At 39.9% G+C, this 18282-nt stretch overlaps 1 protein-coding gene and 2 long non-coding RNA genes across 3 annotated transcripts in view; 1 reads left to right on the top strand and 2 right to left on the bottom strand.

Annotated features, from left to right (window-relative positions):
* The window catches only part of LOC143360565 (uncharacterized), a 272755-nt gene that overhangs the window by 76720 nt on the left and 177753 nt on the right, over positions 1-18282 (top strand). The gene's annotated exons all lie outside the window — the stretch shown is intronic.
* Positions 1525-17968, bottom strand: LOC143360734 (organic cation transporter protein-like). Its single transcript, XM_076799849.1, has 8 exons — positions 17043-17968; positions 9540-9723; positions 8594-8852; positions 4742-5040; positions 4562-4674; positions 3789-4003; positions 3112-3460; positions 1525-2737 (listed from the first exon to the last, which is right to left on the bottom strand). Exons 1-8 carry the CDS (start codon positions 17360-17362, stop codon positions 2560-2562), a joined length of 1917 nt encoding a protein of 638 aa, XP_076655964.1. The 5' UTR covers positions 17363-17968; the 3' UTR covers positions 1525-2559.
* LOC143360735 (uncharacterized) lies at positions 14359-17031 on the bottom strand. The gene is made up of 2 exons (XR_013083336.1): positions 15810-17031; positions 14359-15777 (listed from the first exon to the last, which is right to left on the bottom strand). It is a non-coding gene; the product is annotated as an uncharacterized LOC143360735 (long non-coding RNA).

Raw genomic sequence — 18282 nt, 5'->3', positions numbered from 1 at the left:
GAGAATACAGTGTACATTATTTACTCAATGTATGTCCAAAACACGGATCCAGTCAGGGACATATATCGGCCAGGAGATACTATTCTCTGATCCACGCGACCTTACACTCCTCGGCGACCGAGGTCTCTCGAGCTTCTCAGCCCCTCGCGGGCCCGCGCTAGTGGGGACAATCCCGCGACATTTATCGGCCATGCCTCGGCGACATATATAGAGAACTCACTGCATGTCCCCGCTGTGTCACTTGACTGCTACGTTCTGCCGAACATTGCAAATTATGCCGAGAAAACGCTAGATTTATCTTTCATCTAACGCTTTTGACCTGGGAAAAGTCCCATCTCCGCATTATTAACAAATGAGACCTGGAGTCCCTTGCAAATCTTGTGTACGTGTGATCTAGCGTGATCTAGCGGTGTGGTAGTAATCTTTTTCTTTTCAGAAAAATCGGCCACCCCCGACTGATCCTAGCGCAATGACAACGCACGGCTGGCTGAAAAGTGTAAACGAGAAAAAACCGATATAATCTGTTCAACTTTGATCCAAGATCAAAGCTCTTGGTCTTGATCTTCTTGGCGGCGATAAAAGTTTAGCGGCCGACGATACTGATAACGCAAGGACACGGTTACAGAACCGTTGCCGAGTATTATTTCAGCAAGTTTGGCTCCGATACTTGTGACATTGACGCGCGACTCAGATATACGATCACATTGTTCCGTGTCTATAAATAATTTTGCAACTAGATAGAACCGGAGCCACGCCGCGCTATTTTCATCGACGGTCCACGCGGCACCGAATTGTCGAAATCGGAGTATGCCGGTTCTATTTGGCACATTGACCTTTTCCGAAGCGGCCAATCTCGAGCGGCCATCTTGTCAATTATTAACTCTCATAAAGAAAATGTTGCTAACATCGAACAACCTTAACCTCGACACCTAGGTGTCCAGGTGCCTGCTTAAACAAATTTTTTAATTTCGTTAATCTTCTGAACGCTGTTTAGAAAAACTGTCTATCTCCTGTGGCAATAAACGCACAGTAAATGTACAAGACAGTTTGTTTCGTGCCAGTAAATAATTTTAGATATTTCTATTCTTAATGTGTTATTATATTTTGTATCCTCAGAAGGAGAGGATGTAGATTTTACGTCAATTTTGCAACATTTTAAGTTACTTTCTCGTAAACGCTGACGCTATTTCACACGCCATCTTGCACGATGTGTGGTTCACTTGCTTATGCTAATTTGTCTGTGCCTATTAGCAATGTATATTAATCATTTACGAATAGCATATTTACACTGTAAGGAGATATCGATACATTCACAAAGTTGGTCTTAATGATTAAGATATGCAAATACAAACGTCTAAAAATAAACTTCCAACGATTGAGATCGAATATTTAAGTCGAATTGTATTGGCAGTGGAAAAGCTGTCTAACAGTTTCAAATATAGTGTTTACAATGAATTCACAACACTTTCTTACCAGTTTCTGTGCACTTCCGGTTTGGGACAGGTGTCAGACAGATCGTTAGCAGCTCGAATGATTTTCGTCGCTTTTATTACAAAAATAGCCGCTAACGGCTTACAGTAACATGAAAAATACTCGAAATTACTACTCGGAGTTCGTGTACACTGAAACTTACTAACGTAAATCTAATAATGTTCACGGATATACATACATATGTACAAGATCTACGATCAAGATCAAGGGCTGAACGCGATCTCGATTCAGAATGTTTGTCCTTCAATTTACAGAAACTATCCTCGAGCTCGTCGAATATCATAAAAATGAACTAATGATCATGCGCACAGCCGATGCTTCATAATTACCGATTTTTTTACACGTGTAGAATGTATAATACTATAAACGATTAAATACAATACTCGTACAAAATCTACGAACACGCACTACCTAATATACAGGTAAACATCTTTATAATTCAATGAACGAACAGCAAAAACACATTCGTCTTCGACTTTACGAGACATCTTTATCAAAGACTTAAACTGACTATCACGTCTATGGCCTTTTAGAAAACAATTATCACCCGTCTTCTGTCTGTACAAACTTTACAAAGTGGAATGATCAATCGAAGGAGTTAACTATTAACGTTTCTGGTTAATTAGAAGAATGTTGTACTTCAATTGCGAGATATAAGAGACAGAAATTGATTTCTTAGATTAATTGGTACGGTACTCTTAAAAATTAGTACTGTGCTGACGAAAAGTCATTGGTCACTGCATCGTTAATACGTCAAACGTCGATTTACAATTTAGAAAACATTTTTCAGAGTATTATCGATCAATGTTAAAATAAATCAACTATTCTTCAACTGGCCACATAGGGTTGCTTCTCTCAATTTAATCAATCAAAATCAGCCATGAAAGTATCGTACAAGAACTAATCCAAACGAATTCATTGAATATCATCGATCTCGTAATTTCACGTCATTCACACGAGCTGCTCGCGCCTCGATGATTCGAACGACACCGGCTCCACGCGACTTTCGAAGGTAACGGATCTCCTGATCGGCACCATAGTGACTGAAACGTCACTGGCAACGTTTCGCTATAATCTTTCCACTTCCGCTCCCGGATTGGTGCTCTCCGTCCTCGATTTCACGCTTGACCTTCGAATCATGCTGCTTCTCAAGGTCTCACCGCGAAGAGACGCTCTCATCGAGTTCCTCACGCTGCCTCGGGAGAAGGTTTTGAAGGTCGGCGGTGCTTCCTCCACTTCCGGTTTCCTGAAAAACAAATTTCAAATTAATTTCACTCACTGTGCTTATTCAGATGACTTCACAGTAATCATTATTCTATTATATCACAGCGTACACTGTTTTCAGCTCTATAAAATTATTCAGACAAGAAATAAACGTCTACATAGCTTCTGCAACTTGCAATTGACAATTTTAAGATACTGCTGTACTGTTTTTAGCTCTAGAAAATTATTCAGACAAGAAATGAATGTCCGTGTAGCTCCTGTAGCTCGCAACTGATATAAACAATCTTTATTTTGTAATTTTCAATGTCCAATCTTACTACGTCCAATCTTCTATATATCTTCTATCTATCTTAGGCCCAATCATTGTTCCATCTCGACGGATGGGTAATCGATTACCTTCGTAGGCAAGGAACGTCCCACATTTTCTGATCCCTGCCAAAGTTCTCGCCATCCTGCAATGTTTGAGGAAGGTCCTTGTCCAGCGTTTCCGGTAGAAACAATGTCAGAAGTCCACCAGCGATTCCGATGATGCCTAACAGCAGAAGCGGCAGAACCGAAGAGACCACGTCGAGGTAGACGACGAAGGGAGCTAAAATACTAGCGACGTATCCCATAATGTGTATCAAGGCCACACCCTGCGCCCTGACCACCGTTGGCAGCACCTCTGCCGCGTACTGAAGCCCTATGTTGTACGATATGTTTATCCAAAATCGTCCGAGAATGGCCAATGAGGCTGAGTATATATCTGGCAAAAAGAAATGCTCAGTTGTAAATCGTAAACGTTCACGATCCATTTAATCATTAAAGTACATATGGATCGTTTTGGAGAATAGATATCAGATCGCATAACGGAGGTTCTACTACAACGTGAATTAAACGGGCACCTATGAACCAAACTGTGCAGTGTTCGGACTCGTTTTAATTAAAAAAATGTCTCCAACACGTCAATAAAGGTTTCATTCCAAAGTAATTAAAAATAAAAAGGTTGTCATTGGGTCAGTTACTGTTCGGTGCTGTGCCAAATAAATTTCTGATAGGAATTAGAAAAAAAGTAACGCAAGTTGGACACGAACTATTCGAGACAGCGCAAGCCCAGATGCTGAAGATCCCGGAAACGACCAGCGAGCCACACGCCAGCCATCTTCTGCCCCATCTGTCAAGGACGACAGTGAGAAATGTGTCAGCGGGTAGCTCTGTCGCTGCGGCGATCGTGAACGTGATGAAAACGTTCAAACCTAAATTATCAACGTTTCGCACGTGGCCATCGAACACCAAAGAGATCGCCATCCTGGAAACAAAATTATTGTTAAAAACTGTGCGTAGTCTGCGAGTCTTCATTTCAGTTTCTTACTGTGTTAGCAAGTAACATGTGAACCGAACGATGTTGCAACAATATTGAAAGTGAAAGTGATCACAATAGAATACGCTTCATTGAAGTTTCGTTTAGATCGAAGCCAGTTTAACCCTCCGTACGCTATGCCGGAGTCATTCGTGACCCGTAGCGGTGGGGATAACCTCGAGCGACCGTCAATATCTACAATTTTATTCCGAAATAAGACGACGCTTTTTATTTCAAAATAAGAAGATCGCCTCTTCTTCTTCTTCGTCCGAAACACGACGAAAGCCGGCCCCGAGCCATCGCCTTATATCGAAAGCAAAACCATAGTGAAATATCGGCGCGGGTCAGAAATGACTCCGGCACAGGCCTAGACTCGCAGGAGACCGAGGGTTAAATTGAATCAGCACTAAAATGTGTCAGAAATTGATTGCTTTAACATAGAATTTTTTCGGAAATATAAGTCAACAATAAGATAATCTACTTTAAACAAAATATCTGGGTATATACCATATAACGATAAACAGGATGGTGATGTTCCGTAGCCGTGGAGTTTTAAACAAATCCAGCACCGAGTACGTCCTCTCGGCTTCCTCTTCTTTGCATATCTTCGCGCAGGTTTCCTGTTGTACAGAAAATTATAGTGATATATTGTACTTTTTTAAGCGCGAGAAGTAATTGTTTACTCACCCTGAATCGTTTGTACACGTCGTCGGGCACCTTGGTACCGTTTATTCGCTCGAATTTTCCTAGGATAGTGATGGCCCTGTCGATTTGATTTTGACTGACGAGCCATCGAGCGCTCTCCGGTATCAACCATGGCGTCGCCACTGCCAAAATGAGAGGAACCGACGTTGCTATGCAGGTCATTCGCCAGTCTGCTAGGTAATATGCGATCCAGGGTAGCACACATGCGGCGAACGTGAAGAACATTGCTATGGACATGTTTGCGACGAATGTCCGCCATTTTGGTCCCACGTATTCGAGCACTGGCCAAAAAATACCAACATTGTATCAGTACATTACGTACTAGCTTATATTTTCATATAATATATTACATCCCAGTATGTTACATTAAAGTTGAAACGTTAATTGACAAAGGCTGACGCTGAGCGACAAAATGGCCGACGCCGAAGGCCAAAATCGCGCGATTAAACGTTTTAATAGCGATTGCAGATCGTCGAGTTATGCGATTCGCGTCAGGAATTCTTAATCATTTTCTCTCGATGACTGCGAAACGACCACTCAGCGACTATCATAGTAAGCGATTGACGACTATAAGCAATATTTCGTGTCTGAGGATCTTGATTTCAAGGCAAGGAGGCGCGTCACCTTCGATCCTTATTCCGGAAGGAAGCGAGGCCAAGACTGAGCATAAGCTTTTACGATAACCTCGAATGATTAAAAGTAATCGAGTGACTTTCACGTGGCGATACAAAGGGCACGTGACCATACCCCGCCTCGTGGTTTCAATTCGACGATTGTGTAATGCCGCGAGCGTTGTAGGAGACACAAAGAAATTTCGTGTCACGGAATTACACGTCTATTTATACTCCCCAGAAAATGGAGAATAATTGTTCTTAACGAAGCCGCAGTGTTGGACACTTAACGAAGCCTTGTTCTGTAATTCAGAATTACCTTTAATACGTCGTAAGTGCATCGTTCATTGGGAACATTGTTCCTCCCGTATCATGTAACAAACTTCGCGGTTTCTCTTCGGGAATTGAGCGGGATTAGGCGCATTAGAATGAGCTCGTCCACAGAATTCATTTTGTCATTTTTGTGGCGTTTGCGGCTTAAAAGATCATTACGATTCAAGAGACGATTCAAGAGTATTAAAATATTTAGCCAAGAAAACAAACTGGTATGTAAATTTATGAGAATGATAGTGTAGTATGCATTAGTACACTATGTACAGTATTTTTATATAATCGGTTAGAGAGTGAATTATTATGTAAATTCTTATCTCCAATGATTATTATGTAAAAGTCAGAAGGACGGAAAAATAACTTGTATCGGTGCATTATATAAAGTAATTATACATTGCAAAAAAGTACAAAGTAACGGTACAATTAAATCCATTTTTGTTAATTTACACTTTTCCTTGTGTCTCGCAAGCTTGCGTGCCATAAATGCACGAAGATAACGCCGCAGAGATAATGAAAAAAAGACATTTGAAGATTGCGGACGGGTTATTAAATATCGAAGCTCTCGAATAGTTTTAGCAATTTATTTGCCCGTCTTCTGCTCCATTCAACAACTTAAGTAATCATCAATATCAATTTGCTTTCTTGCGCACAATTAAATGTTCGATTAGAATTGGCCCATACATCATGTCCTGTCAACTGAAATGAATTCAACAACGCGTCACAAATGCAAATCCTTTTTGCACTGGTTTGCCCTGGTTTGCACTTGTTGAATTGAACTTTATTTCGAATCTTTACGATCCGAGGATTTTTATATCTTCCGTGAGCAATTTTATAAAAGATCAGTCGAAAAATTGGCTTCTCAATTTCCTGGATTAGATTTTTAATTATTTTAACACATTTTGTCCTGATTGTGTTTCGAGCGACTCGTTCGGGTTAATCATTGTTTAAACAAATATCCACCTGCATCATGTAAACTTACACTACATGGATATATTCCGGAGAGTTTATAGAACAATTTTATGTGAGAAAAGAACCACAGAATTCTTACTAACAAAGCGCAAAAAATTCTCGAACATGAAAATCTGTATTTTTGAAAAATCATTAAAACTATTTAGAAATCCGCGATAAATGCCATCAGAGATCAATCGTGACGATAGTAAGCCATAGATTGAAGAGCTAATTACCAAAGCCCTCGAGGAAATTAACGAAAATGGCTACCGTGATCGTTTCAAGGGTCTCCCAGTGGTTATAATTTTTCGAGAGAGGTGTTCTCTTAACGCGGTCATAGAAAAATAATAAACAACAGTCTCGTTGGAACGAACGGAGCACCTTCTCCCGTCGTTAGCTTGATTCATCGTTTGCTATCAAGGTTTATTGCCTCCGAGGCAATACGTAACTCTTTCAGAAGCAGGACTCGCTTTCCTCGCGGTCGTTTCCTTCGCCGTTCGCGGTGAATACTCCGCTGCGGGCGGCTTGTCCATCGGAGGAGCGTTTTTTAATCGATCATTTAGCAAGCCCGAGATTAACGCACACGGTCATAACAACGGGTTACGCCTTGTTAATAATATCCGTGGAACACAAAGCGAGCTCGATCGATCAACGTTCACGACGGGCGACGCAAGGACGCCGGTTTACGTTTCGAAATGATGTTACAATAAAGCTGCGTTGCCCACCCGACAGTAAAAATCGTAGCTCCAAAGTTCACGCTGTAGCCCCAGAGAAAATATTATGATATTTAGTGTTAGGCGAAAGCCACGTGGAGACGTTTCTAAAAGGCTCAAGAGATTTTTTGGGAATTTTTTTCTCGACAAATTTGAGACCTTGGTCGAAGATTATTTTTGGATTTGAAATGGTTTAGTTTAGAGAAGACCTCGTAATTTTTTTGTGTAAACATATATATCAGTTACGAAGTTATGGCTCTTTGCTTGGCTCTGGAGGTTCTTGTGGCAGACTGAGAAATAAGCAGTTTTTGGGAATTTTTTTCTCGAAAACCGAGAGGTCTTGCTCGAAGATTATTTATGTGTTTGAAATGGCATCTTTCAGAGAGGGTCTTGTAATTTTTTAATGTAAAAATATGTAACGGTTGCGAAGTTATGACTGACTTTTCCCGCTCTCGTTAATTTACGATTGTTTTTGATCTGCTAGTCCGCGTTTGTGGAAAATAAGGAAGGGAATAGTCGTGCCGCAGAAAAGCGATTAATTAGCAGAGATCAGGATGGAAGGAGAAGGTTGGGTAAATGGAAGTTCGAGGTTTGGAAACTCGTTTCCTTGATCCCGCGGCAAATTGGCTGGCGAACAACATTCCAGCAATGAAAAACGAAGCGAAACGCTCTCATGAACCGTGACTCGATGACTCAAATCGGAGACCCGGAAAAATCTATGACAGACTCGACTGATTCCAATGGGAACTGGGCCAAGTTGACGGTGGCCGCGTTAATTGTCAAGTACTCCGGTTTCTTAATTGTCAAGGTGACTCGTGCGAACGCGATCGATCGCCTGCTGTACGCCCTTCCCCTTGGAATCTGCGAAATTAGGCGAATTGCTAAAATCAAAAGATGGACGTCGCAGATTTTTGTAATGTTGTTAACAATTTACTGATATTTTCTAGCAATACTTCGAATTAAAATGTCAACGGCGTTTGCGAAGAATTTTTAAAGACAATTAAATTATTAGAAAAATTATTGGATCCAATAACGAGGTCTACGTATCTTGAAGTAAGCATAATCAAAAATATATCTAGAAAAGGAATAAGTGACTAAGCCCAGATTTTATCCATTGTTAACAATATCCTCGTGAATGCCTTTCAAGCGTTAAATGCACCCGATGTTAGCACAAACCTAAGAAATGGAAAGTTTGTAGAGCCATTTAGCAAGAAACTGAAAAACAGCATTACCTAATATGTACATCATGGTGAAGCAATTGTCGAAAGCGAATCCGACGAAGAAACGGCATAGTGTGAACTGCCAGAAACTTTGGGAAAATGCAGTTGCAACTCCAGCTAAAAATCCCATCATATTGGCTCCAATCAATGCTGGAATTCTGCCGTATTTGTCAGCTATCCAGCCAAAAATCAATCCTCCAAAGATGGCGCCGATGAAGAAGATACTCTGCGCTACGGTTGGCAGAGCACTGTACTCGCAGACCCATCCTAACTACAGAAAATACCATAATTGTCGAGCATCTTTACGGTGTGCAAAATATAAAACAGTCGTCCCACTTATTTACAAAAATTTTCAAAGGCTTACAAAATGACGCTCTAGACCAGTTATACGCCCCTCTTCATGGAACTATAACTCCCGCAATTTTGGGTATTTTGACTTTAAAAAATTCTATTGCATAGTTCAAGTAATAGAAAATATGTATGCAAAACCTCGATATAAACCACTCGTCCGATTTCCTTACACAAATAAGGCGTACAAAATGACGCTTCAGACCCCCTGAAGTTTCTTCGAGGACAGTTTTCCGTAAATCTTACAATCGAATTCTCTAATTAAATTGCGATTAAGAGGGAATATACTAATGTCTTGATGGACGTGAAAGAGATGCGCAGGGTATTTGTGAAAAATTTAGTCCCAACACGACAGGGAGAATCCCTCAAGGAGCCACGAGTATTAGCGTACCGGTGAGACAATAGTAATTCAATGGCATAACTTTTTTGTTTCCAATTATTTTTTTATAAAACCCTCGTCAATATAGTCGTGACACTTTTCCGATTAAAATGAGCCCCGACACGATGTACTTCGGAGCGTATTTGCCTGTGTAATACACGATTTACTGGGACCTCGATTATCCGAACCCCTTAAATTGATGCGTCGAAGGAAGTGCATCCAGTTTCTCACCTCGGTCGCCACGGTTGCATAAGGGATGTTGGAGTAATCAAATTCCCAGCCGTGCTGGCAGCTTTTCGTCGGCCACGAAGAATCAGCCACGTGGTTTCCATTTAGCAGGATCTGCGTGTAATTAACATCATACATGCTGCATCTCGAGTAACCTTCGGGGGTGATTGGCACTGCCAACGATCGTCTGAAATGTGAGAAAATGGGTTGGCAGGTGGACAATAATTAACTGTGAATCTCTATGCAAAACAAACATGTTCTGCGTCAATTTGAGGAAACAGACACCGAACAAAAACTTCATTGTTCTCTTCACAATTTTTCCTTTTCACAAACAAATTCTAACTAAAATTTTTAATATAAGTTTTTGCAAATAGTATATTGACAGTCTTGAATTTTTGTCATCCTTCTACTAGTCCAAACTAAGGATGAAAGATGAAGCCTATGAAGAAAATTATTTTCATAAAGAGAAATTCCATTATTGGATATATTTTAATTGAGGATTTGTGTGCTGTCGTGCGTTTTCGTTGTGCATTTCCGCTGCTGCGTGCAGGTGGCAACTGTTTATGTTAATTTAACATAAGGTCAGGAGTGATGTATGTGCATACTGATTTCTAGACAGTGTGTTTTACACGCGATTACATGCGCGATCACGAAAAGTGTATTTAAAGGTGCACAATAAATAAATAAATTCCTAAAAATCAGATACTTCTCAAATTTCGTAGAAATATACTATGAAGAACGTCATTAAACGGAAGATAGTGAAACTGCGGATCTTTATGCAAAATAGATATTTCCTATATTGATTGTAAGAAACAGAAGCTAAATAAAAATATATTTCTCCTTCTAACAATTTGTACGAGTCGAAAATAATGTAAAAATAGTTTTCAATTTTAATATCTACACAATTTCGTATCTCAGCTGTTCATCCTTATCAGGGACGCATAAAATCCCAAGTCTGCAGATAATCCCGCAAAGAGCTGCATTCCGTTGCACCATTGATAAATGAAACTGGTAGCTGCATAACTTTCATTCGATTTCCTAACGTCGATTAGCCTAGTTTATGCGGCGTTTACTTTTACACACGCTATTAATCATATTTCTTTCCACCGTTTATACTAAATTATCATACTGAAACAATTAATATCACCCGAGCCAGCAGATAATTAAATTGATTTCGCAACAATATACACACACACACACGCCCGGAATTTCCACAATAGTCGGAGCCGAATTCGCAATTCCGATCACGATGACTGATAATAAATATACTACGTGCTGAAACAGTCTTTATTACCGAGGAGTGTAATTAAGGTAATTATCAGCGGGAGATCATTATCCCGGTTTCAGGTGTATCCTTAATTTCAATGGAATAGCAAGGTGATGTCATGAAGATCGTCGCTGGCTGATTCGAACCGACTCAAACCACTTACGTTCTGCCGTAAAATTAAGAGAATGCTTTCTCGAGTTACACGCGTCTATGTTTTCGTCATTGCGCAATGAAAATGGAACGGGGTGGTATTAACGACAATAGCCGCGGCAACGTTTCCAACGAACGCAATTTCAAGCATCCGGCGCAAGTCAGATTCGCTTTCTGATATTGTTAATGTCGTCGCCGGTATTGCGTAAATTTATTTTTACAAAGACAACATACCAATATTTTATTTTATTCCGCCGGTTTCATTCGAGTAGTTCATTTACTTTCACGTCTTTCGTCTTTAGAAATTAGGCTTAATGACGTGTGTGAAGATCATGCATGTGTAACGTTAGGGAAAAAGTTAATAGACAGGGATATAATAGTATAAAAATCATTAATAAAAATTGTCTGTGTAGCGTCATCCACGAAATAAAAATTATCTGCATCAGCACCAAAGAACTAAAAGTAGAATTTTAATAAAATCGCGATTAGACTGCGAAGAAAGGAATTTCAATATGGCTCCCGTTTCTTACTCCTGCTCCTAATCATTCTCAAATTCTTCGAATGTTTCGCGATTGTGGCGGAACACCCTGTATTTCTTTATGGCAACAAGCTCGTGCAGGATCGAGTGTTACGAGCATAATTTTTCGCGTTCACGCTCTCATTATTTGTACGAAGGCTCCGCGCATAGGTTCGTTGCATATTTTCTGGTGAATGGCCGTGCTGCAGACGACAGCAAATATACTATCATGTAGAACGAACACTGTTGCGACATTCTACTGTTGAAGAGGAGGCGGAAGAATTTCCATTTCGAAATCTGGAACGGCTGTATCCGAAAGCTTCTCCATCACGAATTTTCGAAAATATCACGTAGAAATATATTTTTATGGAAAATAAAAATTGTCTGTATTAACTGCAAGGTACAATAGACATATAGGCATCTATTTCTTTATCTTAATTTAACTAGTTCGAGATAACACAACAGTATTTTAAATTCTTTAAATATTTTTACACTTTTCTACTTTACTCATTGTTATCGTGAACGCATAAAATACACGGTCAAATATTTTGCATGCAACTTTGCACCGGTTACCCTAATAAGGAAAATCGATAAGCATGAAAACAATCACCATAATGCTGACGAAAAATGCAGTTACATTGCGTCTGTCTCGGCAGACCAGTTCTGTTACATTCATGAATAAAATTGAATCAAATTACACAGTTGCAGCTGATTGTCAACGGATGTTCAAATTAAACGCAGTTCTTCTGTGTTAATTATCATACATTGTCTTCGCGAGTACACAAAATGAAATGAATAGGTGGAACACAAAACTGCGGAGCCATTAAAACAATTTGAGAACTTTATTATATTGTTTTCAAGGGAGAGCACATTTTCAATTAACGGTTCTGGTCCTCACGATGAATTTGGAAAGTTTTTATTCTGCACAAAAATTCGCAAACTAATGATGGCTCGTTTGATACTGATCAACAATAGGAGTAATGTTTTAATGGCAACATTTGCAAACTATGGAAAGGACATATGCATAAAAGATGGGAGTGAAAATGTTAACTGTTTTCAGGTTTATCCAGCGCGAATCTTTTCGAGTATCAGCAAAATTAATCTGCGGTATGTTATTCAGAAATTACATCATGTTTGAATACAAAAAACTTGGACAGTTTAATATGCAACCATCCGGTATTAACAATGTGATCTAACGGTGATACCATGTTGCCATACATTTTGTTGTTTTTTTTCTGGGAAAATCGGCAATTAGAAGAATTTGCGAATAGCGTGCAGGATATTTCTTCCTATTTTTTTTTATATGTGTGTATCACGTTTGTATCGCATAAATAGTACGAAATATTAATAATATTTATTATTAGCGATATTTATATATAAATCATGTAAGATTTAAAATACCCTTCAAACGTATCTATTTTCGACACAACAACCCCAATGCTACTTTGTTGATAACAAAGAAACGTATCGATCAATATATCAAAGAAGTTCATACTTTCCCTGCATACTCACGGAAGATTATAATCTTCCTTGAGAATGTAGCGATGACCTTGACACGTTACAAACGGCTGCACTTTCAGACGGATCGGATGATGCGCTATTCGAGACGAAAGTGTTCGATTCACTGCTCGAACAATTAATCTTCCCTAATGGAATATACTAATCCAACAACAAAACTGTTTTATTCTTTTTTTTTATGAAACTTTTATTTTTGTGACATTTCTCTGATTAAAATGAGACCAAACACGGTACAATTCGGAGGTAATTTGCTGATTGAAACCACGATATGGTAGAACCTCTACTATCCGAAACTAGTCAGTGGGAGTGGGGATAAATATCGGCGTGGGTCAGAAATGACTCCGGCATAGGCCTAGAACCCGCAGGTGTGCGAGGGTTGAACAAGCAATGGCGCCGATACTCGTTTGTTTACTCTCCTTTCGACCGAAAGGGTTCAGTTGGGAAAACAAGAGAAGCGCAAGGGTCGAAAGAAGATATATTTGTCCTTCGTGCATCGGAGGGTCGAGCACGTCCCGATTATGCGAGCACCCAGTATGCATAATCCGGAGAGACCGTTGTCGTTCGCGGCGCGGCGGTTTCGCAAACGAGCGAGCGCGCGGGCGCTGTCTTTCCCGCGCTTCCACGTTAATTTCCAGCGAAACCGTATCGATTGCATTGTTCTGCCAGGGCGAAACTGGCGCAAGAGGCATCGGCAAAAACGGACATCGCATCGGCGACTATCTGGGAAAGTTGTGGAAACACTGTGACGAAACGAAGGTGCAACCCGATTGCAGCTTCGCCGTTCGGTTACGCGCACTGTCGTAAGCCGCGGGTTAAGAACCTTGCTGTTATTCAAATAATGTTACACCTCGATCGAATAAAACGCGTTTCGCCGTAGCGGGTGCCACCGCTCGGTTCCTTTCCTTTTTCAATTTTTTCTTCCCCCCTCCCTCCTCGCCTCGGTCGAAATCTCCGCGTTGCGTAACGCGTTATAAATTATCGCCGCTCATTTTCGCGGGACGCGCGCCGTTTCAAAATGGCCGCTTCGCCACGGAAAATTAAATCTGCCGTTTTTTCGTTGCACAATCCTCCGAACGTGTTCTCCTTCTCGGTGGCAATTTTTAGGAATTTCTTTTCATTTCTTTTTCAATTTAGTATAGCATAGTATAGTATAGTATACAAATTGATTTTCACTTCTCAAACTCAACTTGGAAATCCACTGAACGATTAAAAAGGAAGTTGTTCCATAATATTTTATCATAATATTGATATAAAAATATCAATTATATCAATGTATGAATTATATCAATTACGATATTTTAAATTGATATAAAAAAGGTATTTTTGACATAAAGAGAAATATTTTTGTGAATCAATAAAGTTTAGGGTATTCGGCCCGCATAAAATTCGGAGCGTGACTAATGCTCATTTATTTCACTGGCAGGATTATACTGATCCGTCAACAGGAAAAACTTGAATCTCGCCGTTCGATGCTCATCCATATTCATTTCGAGTCGCAAAAAAAATCGTGCGTTCGTGGTAAGCATAAATCTCCAACACTTTCTTGTTAACGAACGTGGATTATTGTAATAAACTGGTCCAGAACTGGATGCAATTGCATTTTTCATTAGAATCTCAGCGACAGCGTTCGTGTATCTGTTCATTTCTCGATTTACGTGTGTGCGTTTATGAAAAAAATGGCGCGTAATGATTAATAGAGAGACAGACGTTCGTGTCTAGCCGTCTAAAAACTGAATGTTAAAGTGCAAATTGTTTAGTAACCGGCGGTGATGATTCACCGGTGATGATAGGAAGCAACAACAATGGCCCGCGTGTAATTAACAGCTGTAATTTAGTGAAACCTGGAAAATGTTTCCAAACGTATATTGCAACAAATCTACACTGTATCGACGATCCAAATAATATTTCTAACAGGTTCAATGATTTTGAAATGTGAATACAATAGACATACAATACACATCTTTAAATTAAATATATGCATCAATGACAGTTGAAGAAAATGGGAGCAAATATGAAGGATTAGAAGAATAAATTGCGACCAACGCTGTGATTCTCTACATGCGTCTTGACGTTTGATAAGCAGTCAGCTAAGTAGCCGAGTCTTTTTGTGCAAGTATGCGTTCTAAATCAGTAAATGTTTCAACATAGACAGTAATTACCGTTCAATTCACGCTGTTCTCTGTTTACCATGCGATTCAGATTGCTAAATCCGAAGTACAGGAAAGCGGCATTCCTTTTGCACTAACTTGGTAAAGGAATAATCAGTACGCGACCGCTACGTATAACTGTCATTGACGTCAGAAATAACTTTAAATTAAACAAAAACCGCTCGACTACCGGAACAAAAATCCCTCGAGCCCAACAATAAGATTGTTCGCGTCGCTAACGAGTATGTTCACTTGCTTCATTTGAAACATTGTTTAGAACAACAGGAATATTGCGCACGGACATCCGTGTTTCATCAACACGACCAATCTTTAGCTATTTAATATTGCACACTAATTTTAATTGGCAATTCTCGAAATAGACGCTCTGTAACATCCTGTATTAATTTTAATCGGCTCACAAACCTAATTGGTCAACAACGTAATAAAGATCGGTTGAAAAGAGTGATTTTCCCCGGGAGCCGGCTATTATTTCCGCGAACTACCGTGGTTGTTACTATTTATAAAAAAATATTTCTTTGCCCACGATTGGAAAAACTTTGACGACAGAAGAACCGAATGATGTTATTGTATTATCGTCGAATTCTTGAAAGAGTCAAAAGAAGAAATGCATTTTCATTTAACCTTTTCATTTTTTACTTACTTTTTCATTTAACTTTTTTATTTTTATTTCTGTTTTCGTTTTTTTATTTTCTATTTTATTCTTATTTTGTTTTATTTTTTATTTCTTTTTCTATTTTGCCTGCAAATCATTGCACCAACGACTCCAACAAAAGTGAATGGAATGCAGCAATTGGAAATGTAGCAGGTGTTCGTAGACTTTCGTGACCGACTCTGTATCTGCGGGAGCGATCACAATGAGAGATTTTTTCTTAGATCATTGCACACGATATACGTTGTTCTTTTATATCTAGTGCGAACTGGTATTCGATTATCTGCGTGCATCAAAGAAAAATACGAATCTTGACACTGATATTATTAGAAGTCCGTACTATTCTTGCAAGAGAAATTTTGAATTTTATTCTAACAGAGTAATTGCAATATTTTGTTGATAGATTTAACGCGGAGTGTTCCTACGAATTTTTAGCTAAATTTCATTTTGACGAATCAGACTTCATTTGATTTTAAACGATCTATTAAATATTAATTTTGTGCATACCAATACAAAATAAATATTTTCCTATCAGACAATCGATAGTAATATTAATACTTCCTATGCACAAACCTAAAAAAATATAAATTAAAAACTACAAATTTATTATTATTATTATTATTGGTAATTATTATTCATTATTACAATTACTCACTAATTTATCACTATTAAAATTGTTACTATTATTCGTTATTCTTTATTTGCTTTGCTCGATAATTCCAGTGGCAAATAGACTAATGTTGTGTTCAAAGCGATAATGTGAGCGCAATTAAAGATGCACAAAAACAGTTTTTCTTGATCACTATCGTAACAAACATGATGCACAACAATTTAACATCGGCGTAAATGTAAATCGTTGAAATGAGAGGATTCCAAACAAGTGGAGAGAAATATTAATTATCGCATATAACTTACGTGAAATTACATGTTAGAATTTAGGATTTAGATTTCTATATTTGATATAACAAAAGCATAAAAATATATTCAAAATTGTATTGAACAGGGGAGTCCTCGCCAAAGAGGCAAGGCGACATAATAAACAATAATAAATAGATTTTATGCGTTTACAAAAAAATCGCTCAGATGAAATTTAAAACATTTAAAACAATTTAAGAGCATCAATACCATTATCCATTAGTCCCTGTTTCTCGCAACCGACACAAAAGATTTCGATCTCGCATGAAGATCCGCGCTCTAACAAATAAAAATACCAACGAAAAATCGATCAAAAACATACCTCTGATCCACAGTAAGATTTTCGAGTTCGGGCACCCAGCACCAGTGTTCATCGGGTATCAGAGTGATGAAGATCTGGGAGAAGTAGACCCAGGCGACGAACGAGGCGAAGGGGATCATCAAAATGAAGAGGATCCTCTGATAGATCCCGAATTCGCCGACGTAGGGTAGCAGTTCGTCGAAGTCCATGTCCCTTCCTTCGTCCTTCTCCTTGTTGTCCTGCCCAGGGACCTCCAGGTTCATGGTACTTTGGCAAGCCGCCGCCGCCGCCGCACCCTCGCCCTTGTCCAGCTGGGTCTGGAACTTTTCCTGAGGAGGCATCTCGATCCTAGGCTCCAGGACTCGATCGCAACCGGCCAGAGAATCCTCCGAAGACCTCTTGGAACCTCTCGGTACCCAGACAGACCCTAACTTCCACTGTGCACGATCACTGTTCCTCTGCGAAGTCTATCGCGCGGCCGAGCATCGTCGAATGCATCGTCTTCGGGTTTCTTCAGAGCTAACGCGACGGGTTGTCACAGGTCTGTCTGTTGACGAACGCATTCGCCGCTCCTTATCTGATCGTCCTAAAGATCCAGAGATACCGATCTCTCGGCTGTTTACTCATGCGGACGTCATCGCGCGGAGACGCTAGAATCGGGAGAGCCGGAGTCTCGTGACCCGATATCGTTGTCCAGGGGTAAAACTGGACAAATATCCTAAGTGAGGACTTCGAAACTGAAACGATCGGCCCCGTAGCCGGCTATATAGCTACGGAGGCACTCCCTCTCTTTTCCTTTGCGTGCAGAATTCACCGGTCTGCGAGTGGCATTGAGCTGAGCGCGGATCGTGTCAATCATCTTCGTCACCCGTCCACGGCGAATTTCTTTCCGTACGACCGCTTCCCTTTCTCGAGTATGGTTGTTCGAACGATCCAGGGTTAATACAGTATGTACCTGTTGCCCAACGAAACGGTTATGGTGTACGACCGGAGGATACAAGCGTCGCTATGTCGCATTGGGCTTCGGAAGATCGCGCGCAGATCAGCCAGGTTTAAATTTAGCGCTAATCGATTGAGGGAAACGAGCTGTGCGATGAAGCACGGATCTGGTAGAGTGACGAATTCCGCAGTTTCTAGGAATTTTCCTGAACACGGAGTTGAATGGAACAGGAAGTCCGTGCAGACTCTCTGTTCCGTTTAGGTTCAACGGGGCTATTCTGGTTTTCGAGGCCGTTTTACCGCGAATTTTTAGGAATTTTTT

Source organism: Halictus rubicundus, chromosome 13 (genome assembly GCF_050948215.1).
Source record: "Halictus rubicundus isolate RS-2024b chromosome 13, iyHalRubi1_principal, whole genome shotgun sequence".
Taxonomy (NCBI): Eukaryota; Metazoa; Arthropoda; class Insecta; order Hymenoptera; family Halictidae; genus Halictus; species Halictus rubicundus.
Note: the sequence above shows the minus strand (reverse complement) of the source record. Positions and strands in the feature narration are given on the sequence as shown.